This window comes from Mustelus asterias, chromosome 1 (assembly GCF_964213995.1).
Source record: "Mustelus asterias chromosome 1, sMusAst1.hap1.1, whole genome shotgun sequence".
NCBI classification, from domain to species: domain Eukaryota; kingdom Metazoa; phylum Chordata; class Chondrichthyes; order Carcharhiniformes; family Triakidae; genus Mustelus; species Mustelus asterias.
Window position 1 is genome coordinate 20,645,854 of NC_135801.1, and position 15,473 is coordinate 20,661,326.

The 15,473-nt window shown below is 40.7% G+C and overlaps 2 protein-coding genes across 8 annotated transcripts in view; one reads left to right on the forward strand and one right to left on the reverse strand.

The window, feature by feature from the left end:
- The window catches only part of kiaa0232 (KIAA0232 ortholog), a 107,661-nt gene that overhangs the window by 22,595 nt on the left and 69,593 nt on the right, over positions 1 to 15,473 (forward strand). The window contains exon 4 of one of the 6 annotated variants that reach the window (XM_078210259.1): positions 2,135 to 2,212. The exons of the other annotated variants lie outside the window; for them this stretch is intronic. The gene's annotated coding sequence lies outside the window, so the exon portion shown is untranslated. The remainder of the gene's footprint in view (positions 1 to 2,134; positions 2,213 to 15,473) is intronic. 6 annotated transcript variants of the gene reach the window in all.
- On the reverse strand, positions 5,080 to 6,198 carry LOC144492181 (actin-1-like). Of its 2 annotated transcripts, XM_078210218.1 has the most exons (2): positions 5,607 to 6,198; positions 5,080 to 5,426 (listed from the first exon to the last, which is right to left on the reverse strand). In XM_078210218.1, the coding sequence occupies exons 1-2, from the start codon at positions 6,196 to 6,198 to the stop codon at positions 5,080 to 5,082; spliced, it is 939 nt and encodes a 312-aa protein (XP_078066344.1). The 2 variants fall into 2 exon arrangements, with proteins under 2 accessions (XP_078066344.1, XP_078066342.1); XM_078210216.1 differs by having other exon boundaries at positions 5,080 to 6,198.

Below are 15,473 nucleotides of genomic sequence, written 5' to 3' on the forward strand. Positions count from 1 at the left end.
ATCATTCCTTCCAATCTCTGTAACTTCCTCCAGTCTATAAGTCTTCGAGATCTCTGCCTTCCTCCAATCCTGGTATCTTGCACATCCAATATTTTGATTGTTCCACTACTCAGGACAGTGCTTTCAGTTATCTCAGCCATAAACTCTGAAATTCCCTCTAAATCTCTGTGCTTCTCCACATCTTTCTCCTTTTTAAGATGCTCCTTAAAGCTTACCTCTTCGATCAAGCTTTTAGTTATCTGGCCTGTTAGCTTCTACTGTGACTCAGTGTCAAATTTTGATTAACGTTGTTGTGAAACACTTTGGTACATTTTGCCACATTTAAAGGCATTATATAAATGCTGGTAGCAGTAGGAATGAAGATTATTATTCCAGAGAGGTTTCATTCTGAGGAGGTCTTGTGGTGCAGTGGTTTGAGTCCCATTCCAGGACTTCATGTCCATAAAAGGCACATTCATAATGCAGCCAAACAAGTTAATTATTAACATGCAAATCCTTCCAGTGCACCTATGGTGTGTGGTAAGAGCAGGAGTGTCTCCTGGTTAGCCATGCTTGATGCAGATTGGTGCCTTCCGGACTACAACCTCTGGCTTTAGGCTAGGGACCTGTTCCAGGAAATGCAAGCTATGCAGACAGATGCAAAGCTGGGCTTCACCTACCTTGTGTCTCTAGATGCAAGAAGCCTTCTAAGCCTTTCATTATACAAGTACTTCCCAAAGACTTGCAGAATTTGTTGGATCAACCTTAAAATTTCTTTACTATGCAGGATTTTAGAAAAAAGAAACTTCATATTCAAGGCTTCTGCCATTTGAAAATCTTCCATTGCAGCCACCAGTCTCCATCAGTTTAAATATGACACCAAAGCTGTGACATATTTGGTGGGGGATTTGAATTCACACCTGATGCAGTTGGTTCCACAAGCTGCAGCATGTCACTCTAACCCTATCCAGTCCTGCTGACACCATCAGTTCTGATCTATGCCATGATGAGCCACCTTGGTTAGTCTACTGCTGATAGTTCTTGATTGGCATTGAATACCCTGGACAACTACAACACCAATTGCAGAGGCTTAAGTGGGTTCCTTTTAGCGTGCATGGCCTAGCACTAATTGTCTAATTTAAAAGTGCTACTTGGGGGTCATTACCTGGTACCCAATTCTTCATTTAATAAGAGGCCAAAGACAAGAAAAAGTTCGAAGTTCATTGTTTTGGTATTTCAACTGAACCAACAACATCTCAAATTGTGTAATGGCTTTTGGCACTAATTTTAATGCATACCTTGGTGTGCAGTCCTTCAGAATGCATCCTTTTGCTGACACTGCAATGAGATCCCAAGCACCTAGCCTGATTTTTAGTATACCAATTGGAACATCAGGATTTTATCGCTATGGTTGTCATCTTCTTTCATTTAAGTCAAGCAATTCTTCCTTCCATTTTCTCCCCCTCTTTTTTTTCTCCTCTTCTCTCTCCACACTTTGTGTGAGTTAAGACAGATAGCAAAGTTTGGGGGCCAGCTAAGCTATATGAAGATGGGAGACTAGCCAGGAGAATATTGGAATAGTTGAGTCTGAGGTTAACAGAAGTCAGGGTTTTAACAATAGATGGGCTGAAGCAGGGACAGAGTGACGGTGGAAATATTAACAATGGAGTGAATATAGGACCAGTAGGTCAGCTCGCAGTCAAATAAGCTGAGGTTGCAAAGAGTTTGGTTCATCTTTAGGAGGTGGGCATGGACACACGCCCTCTATCTTCTCTGGGTTGAATTGGAGAATATTTCTGCTTATTCTGCTTGACAAGCAATCTGACAACACAGATACTGGAGGATTCAAGAAAGAAGGCATTTGGATAGAGTTGGGTGTTGTCAGCACACAGAAATTGTGTGTTTTTGGCTGATGTCACCAAGATGTGAGTGTAGATGAGAAGGTCATGTGGAACCAGAGATAAAAGTGTGGGAGTGGGAAGAGAAGCCATTGCAGGAGATTTTCTGGCTATGAGCGAATAGGTATGAATGGAGGGCAGACCCCATTCTATTGGACAACAGAGAAGAAACACTAATGTGGGATGATGTCATTAACTATACCAAAGGCTGCATTACAGTCACAGTAACATATTGTACCATTTGTGACTTTAATTAGAGCCGTTTCAATGCTGTGGCAGAAGTGGAATACAGATTGGAGATGTTCAAACTTGAGGGGAAAATAGATATGGATTTGGTAAGCAACAACTTGATTCTAGGACTTTGCAAAGGAAATTGAATTTGGAAATAGAGACAAGAAGGGTCAACAGTGGATTTTTGAAATCTGAAAATAGACAAGAATAACAAATGATGTTGCAGAATTGTGCAGCGCTGACAGTTAAATGTTGGAGGCTTTAATGTATTAAAAGAATATAGGAAAGGAGGAAAATTGGTGGAATAGCTGTTTTAATCAGAAATAACGATGACAAGAAAAGACATAACCAAAATAGAGAAACAGAATCCATACGGATTGAGATAAAACAATATGAAGGGATTGGTCACACCATTATGTGGGAAAATGTGAAGTTGTCCACTTCAGTGAGAAGAATAGAAAAGCAAAATATTTAAATGGGGAGAGACTGCATGTTGTGGTCAAGAGCTTCTTGATTGCTGTTGGAGTTGTACTTGCCCAGGCAAGTGGGCAGAGTATTCCATCACATTTCTGACTTATGCCTTGTAGGTAGGTGGTGGACAGGCTTTGGGGAGTCAGGAGGTGAGTTACTTTGCAAAATTCTCAATCTCTGACCTGCTCTTGTAGCCACACTATTTATATGATTGATTCTCAGGATCTTGATAGTGGGACATTGAGCGATGGTGATGCCATTGAATGTCATGGGAGCTGGTTTGATTCTCTCTTGTTGGAGATAGTCCGTTGCTTGGCAATTGAGTGACACAAATGTTACTTACCACTTGTCAGTCCAAGCCTGAATATTGTCTTGGTCTTGCTGCAAATGGACATGAACTGCTTTCAGTATCTGAGAAGTCGTGAATGGTGCCAACCATCGTGTAATCAACAGCGAACATCCCTACTTCTGACCTTATGATGGAGTGGAGGTCATTGATCAAGCAGCTTAAGATGGTTCCATCTAGGAATTCCTGCAGTGATGTCCTGGGACTGAAGTGATTGACCTCTAACAATCACAACCATCTTCCTTTGTGCTAGGTAAGACTCCAATCAGTGGAGAGTAACCCTCTCCTCCACCCCACCCTGGTTCCCATTGACTCCACTTAGGGCTCCTTGATGCCACACACTGTCAAATGCTACCTTTTTATCAAGGTCAATCACTCCCATCTCACCTTTTAAATTCAGCTCTATTGCCCATATTTGGATAAAGCTGTAATGAGGTCAGGAGCTGAGCGTTCCTGGTGGAAGCTGGACTAAGTGTCATTGAGCATGCTTTTGCTGAGCAAGTGCCACTTGGTAGCACTGTTGACTACACCTTCCATCACTTTGCTGATGGTAAAGAGTATACTGATGGGGCAAGAATTGGCCGGGTTGGATTTGTCCTTTTTGTGGACAGGACTTACTGGGTCCTTTTCGTGAACAGGGCATACTGGGCAGCAGTTTCCCACATTGCCAGATAAATGTCAATTTTATAGCTTCGCTGGAACAGCTTGGCTCAAGGCACAGCTGGTTCTGAAGCACATGTCTTCAGTACTGTTGCTGGAATGTTGTCAAGGCCCATAGCCTTTGCAGTATCCAATGCCTTCAGCCATTTCTTGATTTCACATAAAGTGGATTGAATTGGCTAAAGAGTGGCATCTTTGATTCTGGGGACCACAGGAGGCCAAAATGGATCATTGATTTGGCACATCTGGCTAAAGACTGTTGCAAATGCTTCAGCCTTGTCTTTTGCACTTATGTACTGGATTCTCCCATCGTTGAGGATGGGCCTATTTCTGGAGCTTCCTCTTCCTGCTTGTTGACTGGATGTGCAAGGACTGCAAAGCTTAGATCTGATCCGTTGGTTGTGGGATCGCTTAACTCTGTCTAACTCAAGCTGCTTTTGCTGTTTGGCATTTGAGTAGTTCTGTGTTGTAACTTAACCAGGTTGACACCTCATTCTTAGGTATGCCTGGTTTTGCTCCTGGCATGTCCTCCTGCACTCTTCATTGAACCAGGGTTGATTCCCTGGCTTGATGGTAATGGTAGAGTGGGAGTATGCACAGCTATGAGGTTACAGATTGTATGTTACAGAAATTTCAAATAATAAAGATATTACACAGCTCTACTCTGGATATCCAAAAACAGGATGGACGTTGATTTCAGTGCATTTCAGAGCACCATCTTATCATTTAGATTGTAATAAGATTGCGATTATACGAGGAAGTTGTGAGAATTTGTAGAACTCCCATTCATTCAGTTTGGATTTGGTATAATCAGAAATGATCTAGGAACTGAAAAGAGGCAAACAGCAATGTTTTTTTTACCCAACTCTTTCTAATTCTGAAATTTTAATAATTTTTTATATTTAATAAAAATTTGGGTCAGAAAAGTTTTCATACTCTACAAACAATTTTAAAATCATATTTGTGCACCTGTTTCTTAAATGAGCAAATACTGAAAAGCACTGCCTTTAATTTTATCTAATTCATGTTACACCAATAACTTAACTAAATTAATAATCTTCAGTTTAAATTTGTCTTTCAGCAGTACTATTTTATTGCTGGCAGTTGAGATATTAATCAAATATACGTTTAGACTGCAAGTTTACCTTTCATACTAAATTATTTCAACTTCACCCAAATGGTAAACTTGCAGTCTAAATTCTGAGTCGAGGACCAATTAATTCCTGAGGGATGTGGAGGAAGACTGCCTGGAAAGGCACTTTTGCATTGATTCACTGTTCCAGTGTGACATCATATCTGATTTCCGAAGTCCATAGGGCTGGAGTTGAACCCCTTTATACACACTGTAAGCTACAAGTTGTCAGATTATGCTCAAAAGTAAACTAAATTTCTCATGTTTGACCATTAAACAAAATTTGTATGGGTTTTGGACTATTTATTAAAGTATTGATCTTATGCAGTCAAAATTTAATCAAACGGTCACATAAGTAATTCCTAAAAACACCTTTTGTTAATGATAGCTGGCCCATAATCTCTGTAATCATTACTAGTAACCCACATATCCTTAAACGCTGTCAAACTAGTCAAAATTGAGGCACCCATCCAAACAGAATTATTCCTGTTTGGTGGTGCAATAACTTTGATTGGTAATCCACTGGGAACTTGGAATTTAATCTCCTTTAGTAATCTTTCTTCCAGTCCCGGGAAGAGGGTGGAACCACCAGATAGTAATATGTTGCGAAATAGATCTTTCCTCAAGCTTCTATCGCATTTTAAAATACTGTCACAGATCAATTTATGAATTCCAGGTTCTTCCAGTCCTATGGTGGAGGTTGTAAAGAGTAGTTCTGGTGCTTTGAAGAGTTCCTTTTGGATTGTAATCAGATTCCCATCAGGGAGGGTATACTCCTGTTGAATGTCATCTGTTTGATTTTTGCTCTCCTGCTGAGGATCAAGAGCAACAAAACACATTGTTTCCTTGATGTTTTCAAAGGTTTCCTTATGGATTGTATTTGGAATATTATGTCCACTTTCTATTAGAAGTCTTCTCATGTTTTCAGTGATATCATTTCCAGCCAGTTTGAGTCTTTTGACAGCATCAGGCAGGTAGTAGCCTTCATAAATGGGTACAGCGTCAGTTAATCCAAAACCACTGTCTAGGACTATTCCCCTAGTCCGTCCTGATGCATAGAGTGCTAAAGTTGCAGGAATAGCCACATACATAGCTGGCACATTAAAACATTCAAACATGATTTCTGCCATCTTTTCTCTGTTAAAGAAAGATGTCAGTGGAGCAGCTGTCATCAAAACTGGTCTGTCTTTTGATTTGATATGAAGTTCAGATGTATAAACATGCTTCCAGAGCTTCTCTAAAAGTTCCCAGGAGATTACTCTACCACGTTCAATTGGGTACTTTAAGCACCCACTGCCTCTTTTAGCTAGAGCCTTTTTTCCAAAATAAATTTCTGTGTGGGATGCTTCGCGTGTGTTTCCCTTGACTTTGAAGGTACCTACAATGGATGGTATGACTGATGTTGGAAGGCTGTCACCAACTAACCCGGATTTGCAGAACCCAGAGCCATTATCTATGATTACATCTGTAATGTCCATCATTTCATGTGCAGAGAATCTTGTCACTTTGAACAAATCTTACTTGCCTCTTCCGGACAAGCAGACACCCTGTAATTTCAACGAGAGCCAAAGGCCTTTAGCAGGGTAGATCATTGCCATCAGATGACTCAACAATAGGTAGCTATGCGACCAGTGAGAAGAGCCACTTCACAATATCTGGCCTCTCAGTGACCTGTGACTCATTGCTACATACATCAAGGCAGATCAATCATCCTGATTTTAATAGACAAGTTACCCACCAGGTTCTGATAAGGTGGAAACCCTAGAATGATGCCAAAGAAGCATCATGAGTTGTCAAACTATTTATGTTCTACAGTTAAGTTGAAAATCATTATTCTTTAGCTGGAAGCTAAGTAGATCAGTGAATCAGATCTCTGTTCTTTCACTTAGGACTTGGATTTGAATTCAAACCTAGAGACAAAAATAACCAGTCTAATTTCAATTTATAATGCAACACCTCAGAAATTAATCTGTTACAATGAAATAGACAGATTTTAGATTAAAATTTATTAGTGTAAATGGAGATTTTAATTTCTCAATGAAACAAAGGGATATAACTGGTCTAATCCTATCAAACATGTCTTGAATTGAACTTGTTTTACAATCATCACTGCAGTATTATTTCAGAGATGATACTCAGATTCAAATATATGCTGGAGTTGGTAAACAAATTTAAGGTTTGAAAAGCAGACTGAATTCCAATTGGAACATTATTAATGCTTTTTATGTTTCACAGGATGTGGTTTTGCTGGCTATTAGAATTAATATAGAGGTAATACTCAAAATTAATTGAATTAATGGTTAATAAATTCTCTGGACCGGGTAAGCTGCATTCCAGACTGTTGAAGAAGATGGTTATAGAGGTAATGGATGCATTGGCGGTTATCTTTCAAAATTATTCATATTCTGGAAAGGTACCTACAGATTATAAAGTAGCAAATGTAATGCCACTATTTCAGAAGCGGGGGGGAGAGAGAAAGCTGAGAACTGCAGACCTGTTACTTTGATATTAGTAGTAGGGAAAATGTTAGAATCTATTCTGAAGGCTATGATAACTAGACACTTGGAAAATAATAATATTATTGGGCAGATTCAGATTGATGAAAGGGAAATGTTTGATAAACCTGTTCAGGTTTTTTTTGACAATCATTTTTTTTTGACAATCAAAATTTTTTTGACAATCTCCACATCAGGTTTTTTTTGACAATGCTATTTGTATCATAGATGAGAACCAATGAATGTGGTGCATTTGGGTCTTCAGAAGGCTTTTGACAAGGTCCCACACTGGTGATTAATTAAGAAAATTAGCTCACGTGGGATTGAGGGTAATATGGATTGATAGTTGGTTAACAGACAAAAAACAGAGTAGGAAAAATGAGTCATTCCTAGGTTGGCAGGCTGTTAATAGTAGGGTATCAAAAGGACCAGTGCTGGGGCCACAGCTATTCTCAATTTTTATCAATGATTTGGATGTGGACATCAAACGTAATATTTCCAAATTTGCTGAACTGGCTTCTCGCTTCTCGGCCTTTTGGCTAAGATCAAGTGTAGTATGGATCGCCTGCACTTGGTTGAGGTCATTAGGTTACACTGAAGCTTCATGTGTTTCATATGAAGCAATTTTTAAAAGCGGCATCTCGGCCTTTTGGCTAAGATGCAAATGAGCCCATGTCTTGGAGGAGGAACCTCCCCCTTCTCCAATCAGCTTGGCTCATGTAGATCAGGCCCAGGACAGGGTGGTTTGGTCGCTTGCCCTGTCTTGTCAGCCTGGATCTGAAATGTCTCAACTTGTTGAGACTCTGAATTGGATTTGATTTGATTGAATTGGAAAAGTATATTAAAAAAAAATTTCCAAATTTGCTGAACTGGCGCAAGAATAGGTGGGATGTGAGGAGGATGTAAGGAGGCTTCAAAAGGAATTGGAAAGACCAAGTGAAGGGCAGGGACATGGCAGATGGAAAATAATGTGGAAAATGTGAAGTTATTCACTTTGGTAGGAAAAACAGAAAGGTAGAATATTTCTTAAATGAGAAGAGGTTGGGAAGTGTTGATGGCCAAAGGAACCTGGGTATCCCGGTTCATGAGTCACTAAAAGCTAGCATGTAGGTACAGCAAGCAATTAGGAGGGCAAATAGTATGTTGGCCTTCATCATAAAGAGATTTGAGTGCAGGAGTAAAAATGTCTTGCTGCGATTGTATAGAGACTTGGTGAGACCGCACCTGGAGTATTGTGTGTAGTTTTGGTCATATTATGTAAGGAAAGATATATTTGCCTTAGACCAAATACAACGGAAGTTCACCAGACTAATCCCTGGAATAGCGGGATTGTCTTATGAAGAGAAATTGAGGAAACGGGACCTGTATTCTTTGGCGTAAGAATGAGAGGGGTTCTCATTGAAACTTACAAAATTCTTACAGGATGTGACAGGGTAGATATAGATATGAAGTTTTTCTTGGCTGCTGAGTCTAGAACCAGAGGACATGCACTCAGAATAAGGGGCAAGCCATTTAAGACTGAGATGAGGAGGAACTTCTTCACTCAGAGGTTGTGAATCTTTGGGATTCTCTACTCCATAGGGCTGCAGAAGCTCAATTGTTGAGAATGTTCAAGACAGATTGATTTTTGGATACTGATGATGTCAAGGGATATGCAGATAATGCAGAAAAGTGGCACTGGGTTAGATGATTAGCCATGATCTTTTGAATGGCAGAGCAGGCTTGACAGGTCAGATGGCCTACCATTGCTGCTATGCTTGGCCTACTTTTGTTGCCCATCCCCAATTGCTCTTGAGACGGGTGTGGTATGGTGCCGCCTTGAACAACTGCAATCCACATGCACTCACTCTGCGGCTGGGGGGAGGGCGCATTTCTAGGATTTTGACCCAGTGACGGTGACGAAAGGAATGGACATATAGTCAGGATGGTGTGTGACTTGGAAGGGAACTTGCAGGTGGTGGTGTTCCCATGCATCTGCTGTCCTTGTCCTTCTAAGTGGTAGAGATCACAGGTTTGGAAGGTGCTGTTGAAGTAGCCTCAGTGAATTGCTACAGTGCTTCTTGCAAATGATAGACACTGCTGTCTCTATGCATCACTGGTGGAAAGAGTGAATGGTGGATGGGATACCAATCAGGTAGGCTGCTTTGCCCTGGATGTTGTCAAGCTTCTTGACTGTAGTGGAGTTACACTCATCCAGGCAAGTAGAGAGTATTTCGTCATACTCCTGACTTGTGCTGTGTAGATGGTGGACAGGCTTTGGAAAGTCAGAGGTAAGTTGCTCGCCTTTGCCCTGATCCTGTTCGCTTTCTGGTCAATGATAGCCCCAAAGAATATCCACGATGATAATGCCATTAGGTGTCAAGAGAGAATAGTTAGATTCTCCCTTGTTGGAGATAGTCATTGCCTGGCACTTCGTGGCACAATTGTTACTTTCCACCTGGAAACCTAAGCCTGAATGTTTTCCGAGTCTTGCTGCATAAGGGAACGTGACTGCTTCTGTATCTGAGTTGCAAATGGTACTGAATATTGTGTAATCATCAATAAACATCCCCACTTCTGACCTTATGATGGGATGAAGGTGATGAAGCAGCTGAAGATGGTCAGACCACCACCTTGACAAACTCTTACAGTTGTGGGGCTGAGATGATTGATAACAACCAAAAACATCTTCCTTTGTGCTAGTTATGGCTCTTGTTTGTGGAGATTTCCCCCCTGATTCTCATTGACTCCAGTCTTGCGAGGGTTCTTTGATGTCAAGGGAAGTAACTCTCATCTAACCTCTTAAGATCAGCTTTTTTGCCCATGTTTGTTACAAGGCTGTAATGAGGTCAGGAGCTGAGTGGCCCTGGCAGAACTTGAACAGTGCCAGTGAGCCGGTTATTGCAGAGTAAACACCACTTGATGGAACTGTTGACGACCCCTTCTATCACTTATGATTGAGAGCAGGCTGATGGGGCAGTAATTGGTCGGGCTGGATTTGTCATGCTTTTTGTAGACTGTGCACATCTGGGCATTTTTCCACACTGCTGGGTAGATGCCAGTACTGTGGTTGTCCTGGAACAACTTGGCAAGGGGCGCAGCTAATCTTCAATGCTATTGCTGGAATGTTGTCAGGGACTATAGTCGTTGAAGTATCCAATGCTTTCAGCCATTTCTTGATATTACGTGGAGTGAATCACATTGGCCTGCAGTGTGGCTCACTTAAGCATACTAGTAACCATATCTCTTCACACACATGGCTCTTTGCAGACAGAAGGAGCAGGGCCACACATTGCACCTTTTTCAACTGAACAAAAGCTTGAGGGACGGCCATTCCCTGGTTCATTCACCATGACAATGTCGTGCCAATTAGACATAGAAACATAGAAGATAGGAGCAGGAGGAAGCCATTTGGCCTTTCGAGCCTGCTCCACCATTCATTATGATCATGGTTGATCATCCAACTCAATAGCCTAATCCTGCTTTTTCCCACAACCTTTGATCCCATTTGTCCCAAGTGCTATATCCAACCGCCTCGTGAATACATTCAATGTTTTGGCATCAACTACATCCTGTGGTAATGAATTCCACAGGTTCACCACCCTTTGGGTGAAGAAATGTGTCCTCACCTAAATGGTCTACCCTGAATTCTCAGACTGTGATCTCTGGTTCTGGACTCCCCCACCATTGGGAACATCCTCCCTGCATCTATCCTGCCTAGACCTGTTAGAATTTTATAAGTCTCAATGAGATTCCACCCCCCCCCCCCCATTCATCTGAACTTTAGCGAAAACAATCCTAACCTAGTCAATCTCTCCTTATACATCAGTCCCGCCATCCCCAGAATCAGCCTTGTAAACCTTCGCTGCACTCCCTCGAGAACAAGAACATCCTTCCTCAGAAAAGGAGACCACAACTGTGCAGTCAACCTGCCTAGTTTGAATTTGATCAAAAGGTTGGCAGCTACCTGTTCCCTGCTGCATTCTCCATGTCAGCACCTCTACCAATTAGAGAACACTTGCCAACTAACCATCACCCTCTTCTCAGTTAGCATAAATCCATCTTCTGTCTACTGTTGCTAACCTTGAAATCCATCCTGATGAATGCAAGATGAAAAATTTAGCATGTCTCTCTCTTCAGCAATACTCAAGTTCTATACTACCAAACTTGTAAATGTTGACTTACAGAAAGATTTGGATGTATTCAGAGGCACAGGAAGTTTGCATGCAGATACAGCAAGTAATTAGGAAGGCAAATGGCATGTTGTTGGCCTTTATTCTAAGGGGATTGGAATACAGGAATAAATAAACCTTGCTACAATTATACAGTACTTTGAGACCACCACTTGGAATACTGTGTACATTTTGGTCTCCATATTTAAGGAAATATATATTTGTCTCTGAGGCAGTATAGTGAAAGTTCTCTAGGTTGGTTCCTGGGATGAGAGGTTACCTTGTGGTGAGAGGCTGTGTAAACTCAGCCTATATTCTCTCGCGTTTAGAAGAATGAGAAGTAATCTCACTGAATCATACAGGATTCTGAAGAGGCTACAGGGTAGACACTGGTTGGTTGTTTCTGCTGGCTAGCGAATCTAAAAAGCATGAGTACAGTCTCAGATTAAGGGAGTGATTATTTAAGCTAATATGAGAAATCTCTTGACTGAAAGCCATCTGAATGTTTGGAATTCTTTATTCCAGAGCGTTGGGGATGCTCCAAAGTTGAATGTATTTAAGATGGACAGATGTTTGGGCCATCAGGGAATCAAGCAATATGGGGAGTGGGAGGAAAGTGGAATTGAAACCCAAGATCAGCCAGGATCATCAACCCAAGATCATGCTAAATAGTGGAGCAGGCTCAGTGGACCTTATGGTTTGGCCCTGCTCCTATCTCTTGTGTTGTGTGTTCATGTATTGTATTCCTGGTCATTTTCTGGTTAAGCATTATTCATATGTAACAGCGAGATACTTAAATCTTGGCCATCACAAGCAAGGCTGATCCCATCATTGTCTTTTGTTTACATGCACTTACTTCCAGCTGGGGTCAATAGTCATTGAGATCAGAAATCACAACTGATTTTCTGTCCTTTGTTCAGGAGCCCTAAGATCGTTGATCATGGAGCCAATCAGCTACTTAGATCAGCTGGCCCTTGCTTCAATTCTTAGTTTTTGCTATATACTGTTCAGTGACATATGCTCTTACAAATTAAACCTTTAAGAAACCTCTACTTGTCAGTATTAAAAACTAATGTGCATCTTAGCAGCTAAAATGGTTAATAACCCATTGAACATTGTAGATGGGTTTCTGTTCTAGGTTGTGGTCAGGTGTTAATGGGAGGACATTGCTGTAAAGAATTAATCTATATTTGGTGTGATGTGATGAGTTAACTGAGCTTGGACTTTCTATTGGAAAATTTTTCAAGTTAACCTTCACCTAATTATGATAAGGCAATGCCTTGATCAATCGGGGACAAGATGCATGGTTTGAATTTCAAACAATGCTTGGTAGTTAACTGTCAGTCACCATCAACTGGTGCACTCTCCATGGCAATGCCTCTACCAATCAGAGACCACTTGTTAACCAGTCAGTACTCTCTTCTCATACAATACAAATTATTGTTTTCCCCTGACATTGATATTCTTGCGAAGTGTTCTGATGAGTGCAAGACAAAAACATATCTCTCCTTTCAGCAATAGTCAAATTATAAATAAGGTTTGCCTGCATATGTTTTGAAGTTAGAAGTAAGGTTGGAGTAAAGGCAACTGGAAGGTTTCAAAGTAAATTTTAGAAGGTGATGGTGGGAACCTGGGATAAGATATAGGGTTGTCTAAGTCAGGTTTTAAAAAAAAGTTAGCCCATTTTCACCAAGCTTCCCCTTCAAAATAGCATCTAATTAAAATCAATCTCAGCATTAAATAACTTGTATCGAGCATGTGTTTATACTTTGTGGGAAAATTCTGCTGCACCTGCACTTGATTGGCTCAAATTTCTATCAGCTGTTAATTATTGATTTCTCAAATGCAGTAATGTACTGATTGAATTTCTCTTTTTATCCCTAATCAAATCAGGAACTAGCACCTCAAAACAACCAGTAAAATAGTTAAAAGTTTTTCAGATTTCTCCAGCAGTCATGGCCAGGTAAAAAATATAATTTACAAAAAGTATTAAGGAAACTCAGCATTAGAACTGGCCTATATCCATCTAATATGTTTAGGTTCAGATATCAAGTTTCACTGTTGGCTGAAGCTTGAATTTTACTTCTTTTCTGGAGTTTGCTTTGTACATGAATAGTTCTTTTCCCCTATTGCCCCAGGTTATTTTTACCTATCGCTGAGGCATGCTTTCTTCCTCCATTTTCCAAGTAGTTACTCAACTTGCTTACTCTCCATGTTTTAAATGTATTTGATTGTATCTTTATGGTATTTCTCATTTGCCATTTTTTGCCAGTACCCTGTGTTATAGCTTGGCTTCTTTTCTGTTCCAAACCATCAACAAAGAACAAAGAAAATTACAGCACAGGAACAGGCCCTCCAAGTCTGCACCGTCCATCCTGCCCAACTTAACTAAAACCCCCTACCCTTCTGGGGAAAATGTGTGTTCCTTATTGAGTGTTAACTACTGATCTCTTTTCAAAACCAGGCCTGTGTCCTGAACAGGTTTGTGTTCCACATCCAGCACTTTCCAATTCTCCTTTTCTCAGAATTTTCAGAACCTATGTATGCATCCCAGGAATACCCACCCTATTCAAGTCCTACTTGCCTCACTTCTCTCATGACCAGCTGGAGTTTAATTCTCAGTGCTGCCACACCTCAGTGCTTTGCTCCAATGCCCAAACACTTCCCTGACACCCAGAAGCTATCTTTGTCCCTCCCAGACTCCTTCTCTCTTGTTCTTCATTTCAAGATTTTCTTTGAATCCTAATAGTTTAAATGCCACCCCACCAATGAAAGCTCTTGACTGCATTCCCTCTTGTTTAACATCCCTCTTCTGTTAGCTTGTGCATTCCATTTGCGAACCCAACTCAACTCCCTGTTTATTCATGATCTCAACTTCTGGATCATTTAGCCTAGCCCTGCTTTCTGTCTTACTTGGATAAGTTGTAACACTGTCCACTCAATCAGAGAGAAAGAAAGGCAATAAATGACTAATCTACGAAAGAGAAGCCCTAGGGATGACCTAATAAAAAGAAAGACTTATTTATATAGAGCCCTCCATGACAATTGGGCATCTCAGAGTGCTCTTCAGTCAATTATGTACTTTTGAAGTGGTAGTCACTGTTGTAATGTAGGCAACGTGGAAGCCAATCTGTACATAGGACACTTGCAGTGTGTGAATGACCAGATAATCTCTTATTGTGATGTTGATTAAGAGATAAATATGTGCCAGGACACCAGGAATAACTCCTTTGCTCGTCCTCCTAATCGTGCCATGGGATCTTTTTCATCCACCCACCCAATCAGACAGATGGGGTTTTGGTTTATCCGAAAAAAACAGCAGCTCTGACAGTACAGTACTTCCTCAGTCGTGCAAAGGAGTGTTAACCTTGAATTTTGTGTTCAAGTTCTGGAGTGGATCTTGAACCCAGAACTTTGTGACTCAGTAAGAGTGCTACCAACTAAGCCAAGGCTAATGCTTTAGACTTTAAGGTTAAGCAAGGGTTTGATCTGATAGACATAGTGAAGTTATTTCCATTTATGGAGAAAAAACTTGAGGTCATAAATATGAAATAGTCACTAATTAATCCAGGGGAAAATTCAGGAAAAAGTATTTAGAAAGAGAGTTCAAAATGTGCACTCAGTATTACATCATGCAGTTGTAGGGTCCCACCTTTTCATTTTTTGTATTAAATTCCTAGATTTGCAAATAGATGGAAGGATGTCTAAATTTGCTTGGAGATTCCATGAGTTGCAATGGAATGCAGAAGATCACAAGGATATAAATAGGCTAAGTAAGCATACAGAACAATGGCTGATGCATTAAAAGCATTGGGTGAGATTTTACTGCCTCGCTCGGGCGAGACTGGAAATTCCTGCCTGAAGTCAACAGAGATTTCCGTTGTTGGTCTCTCGCCTGCATCGATTCTGTGGCGGGCGAGGTCGTAGAACTCCGGCCATTGTGTGAAGTCCTACATTCTGGATGCAAGAATGGCAAATGGGGCATAACTATCTAAATGTGGGACGGTATGTGGTAGGTGAGACCAAAAGCATTTCAGATCCAGTTCAGAAATAATTAAACATTAGTTAAGGTGTATAAATTACAATGAAGGAAAAGAGAAACTTCTTTAC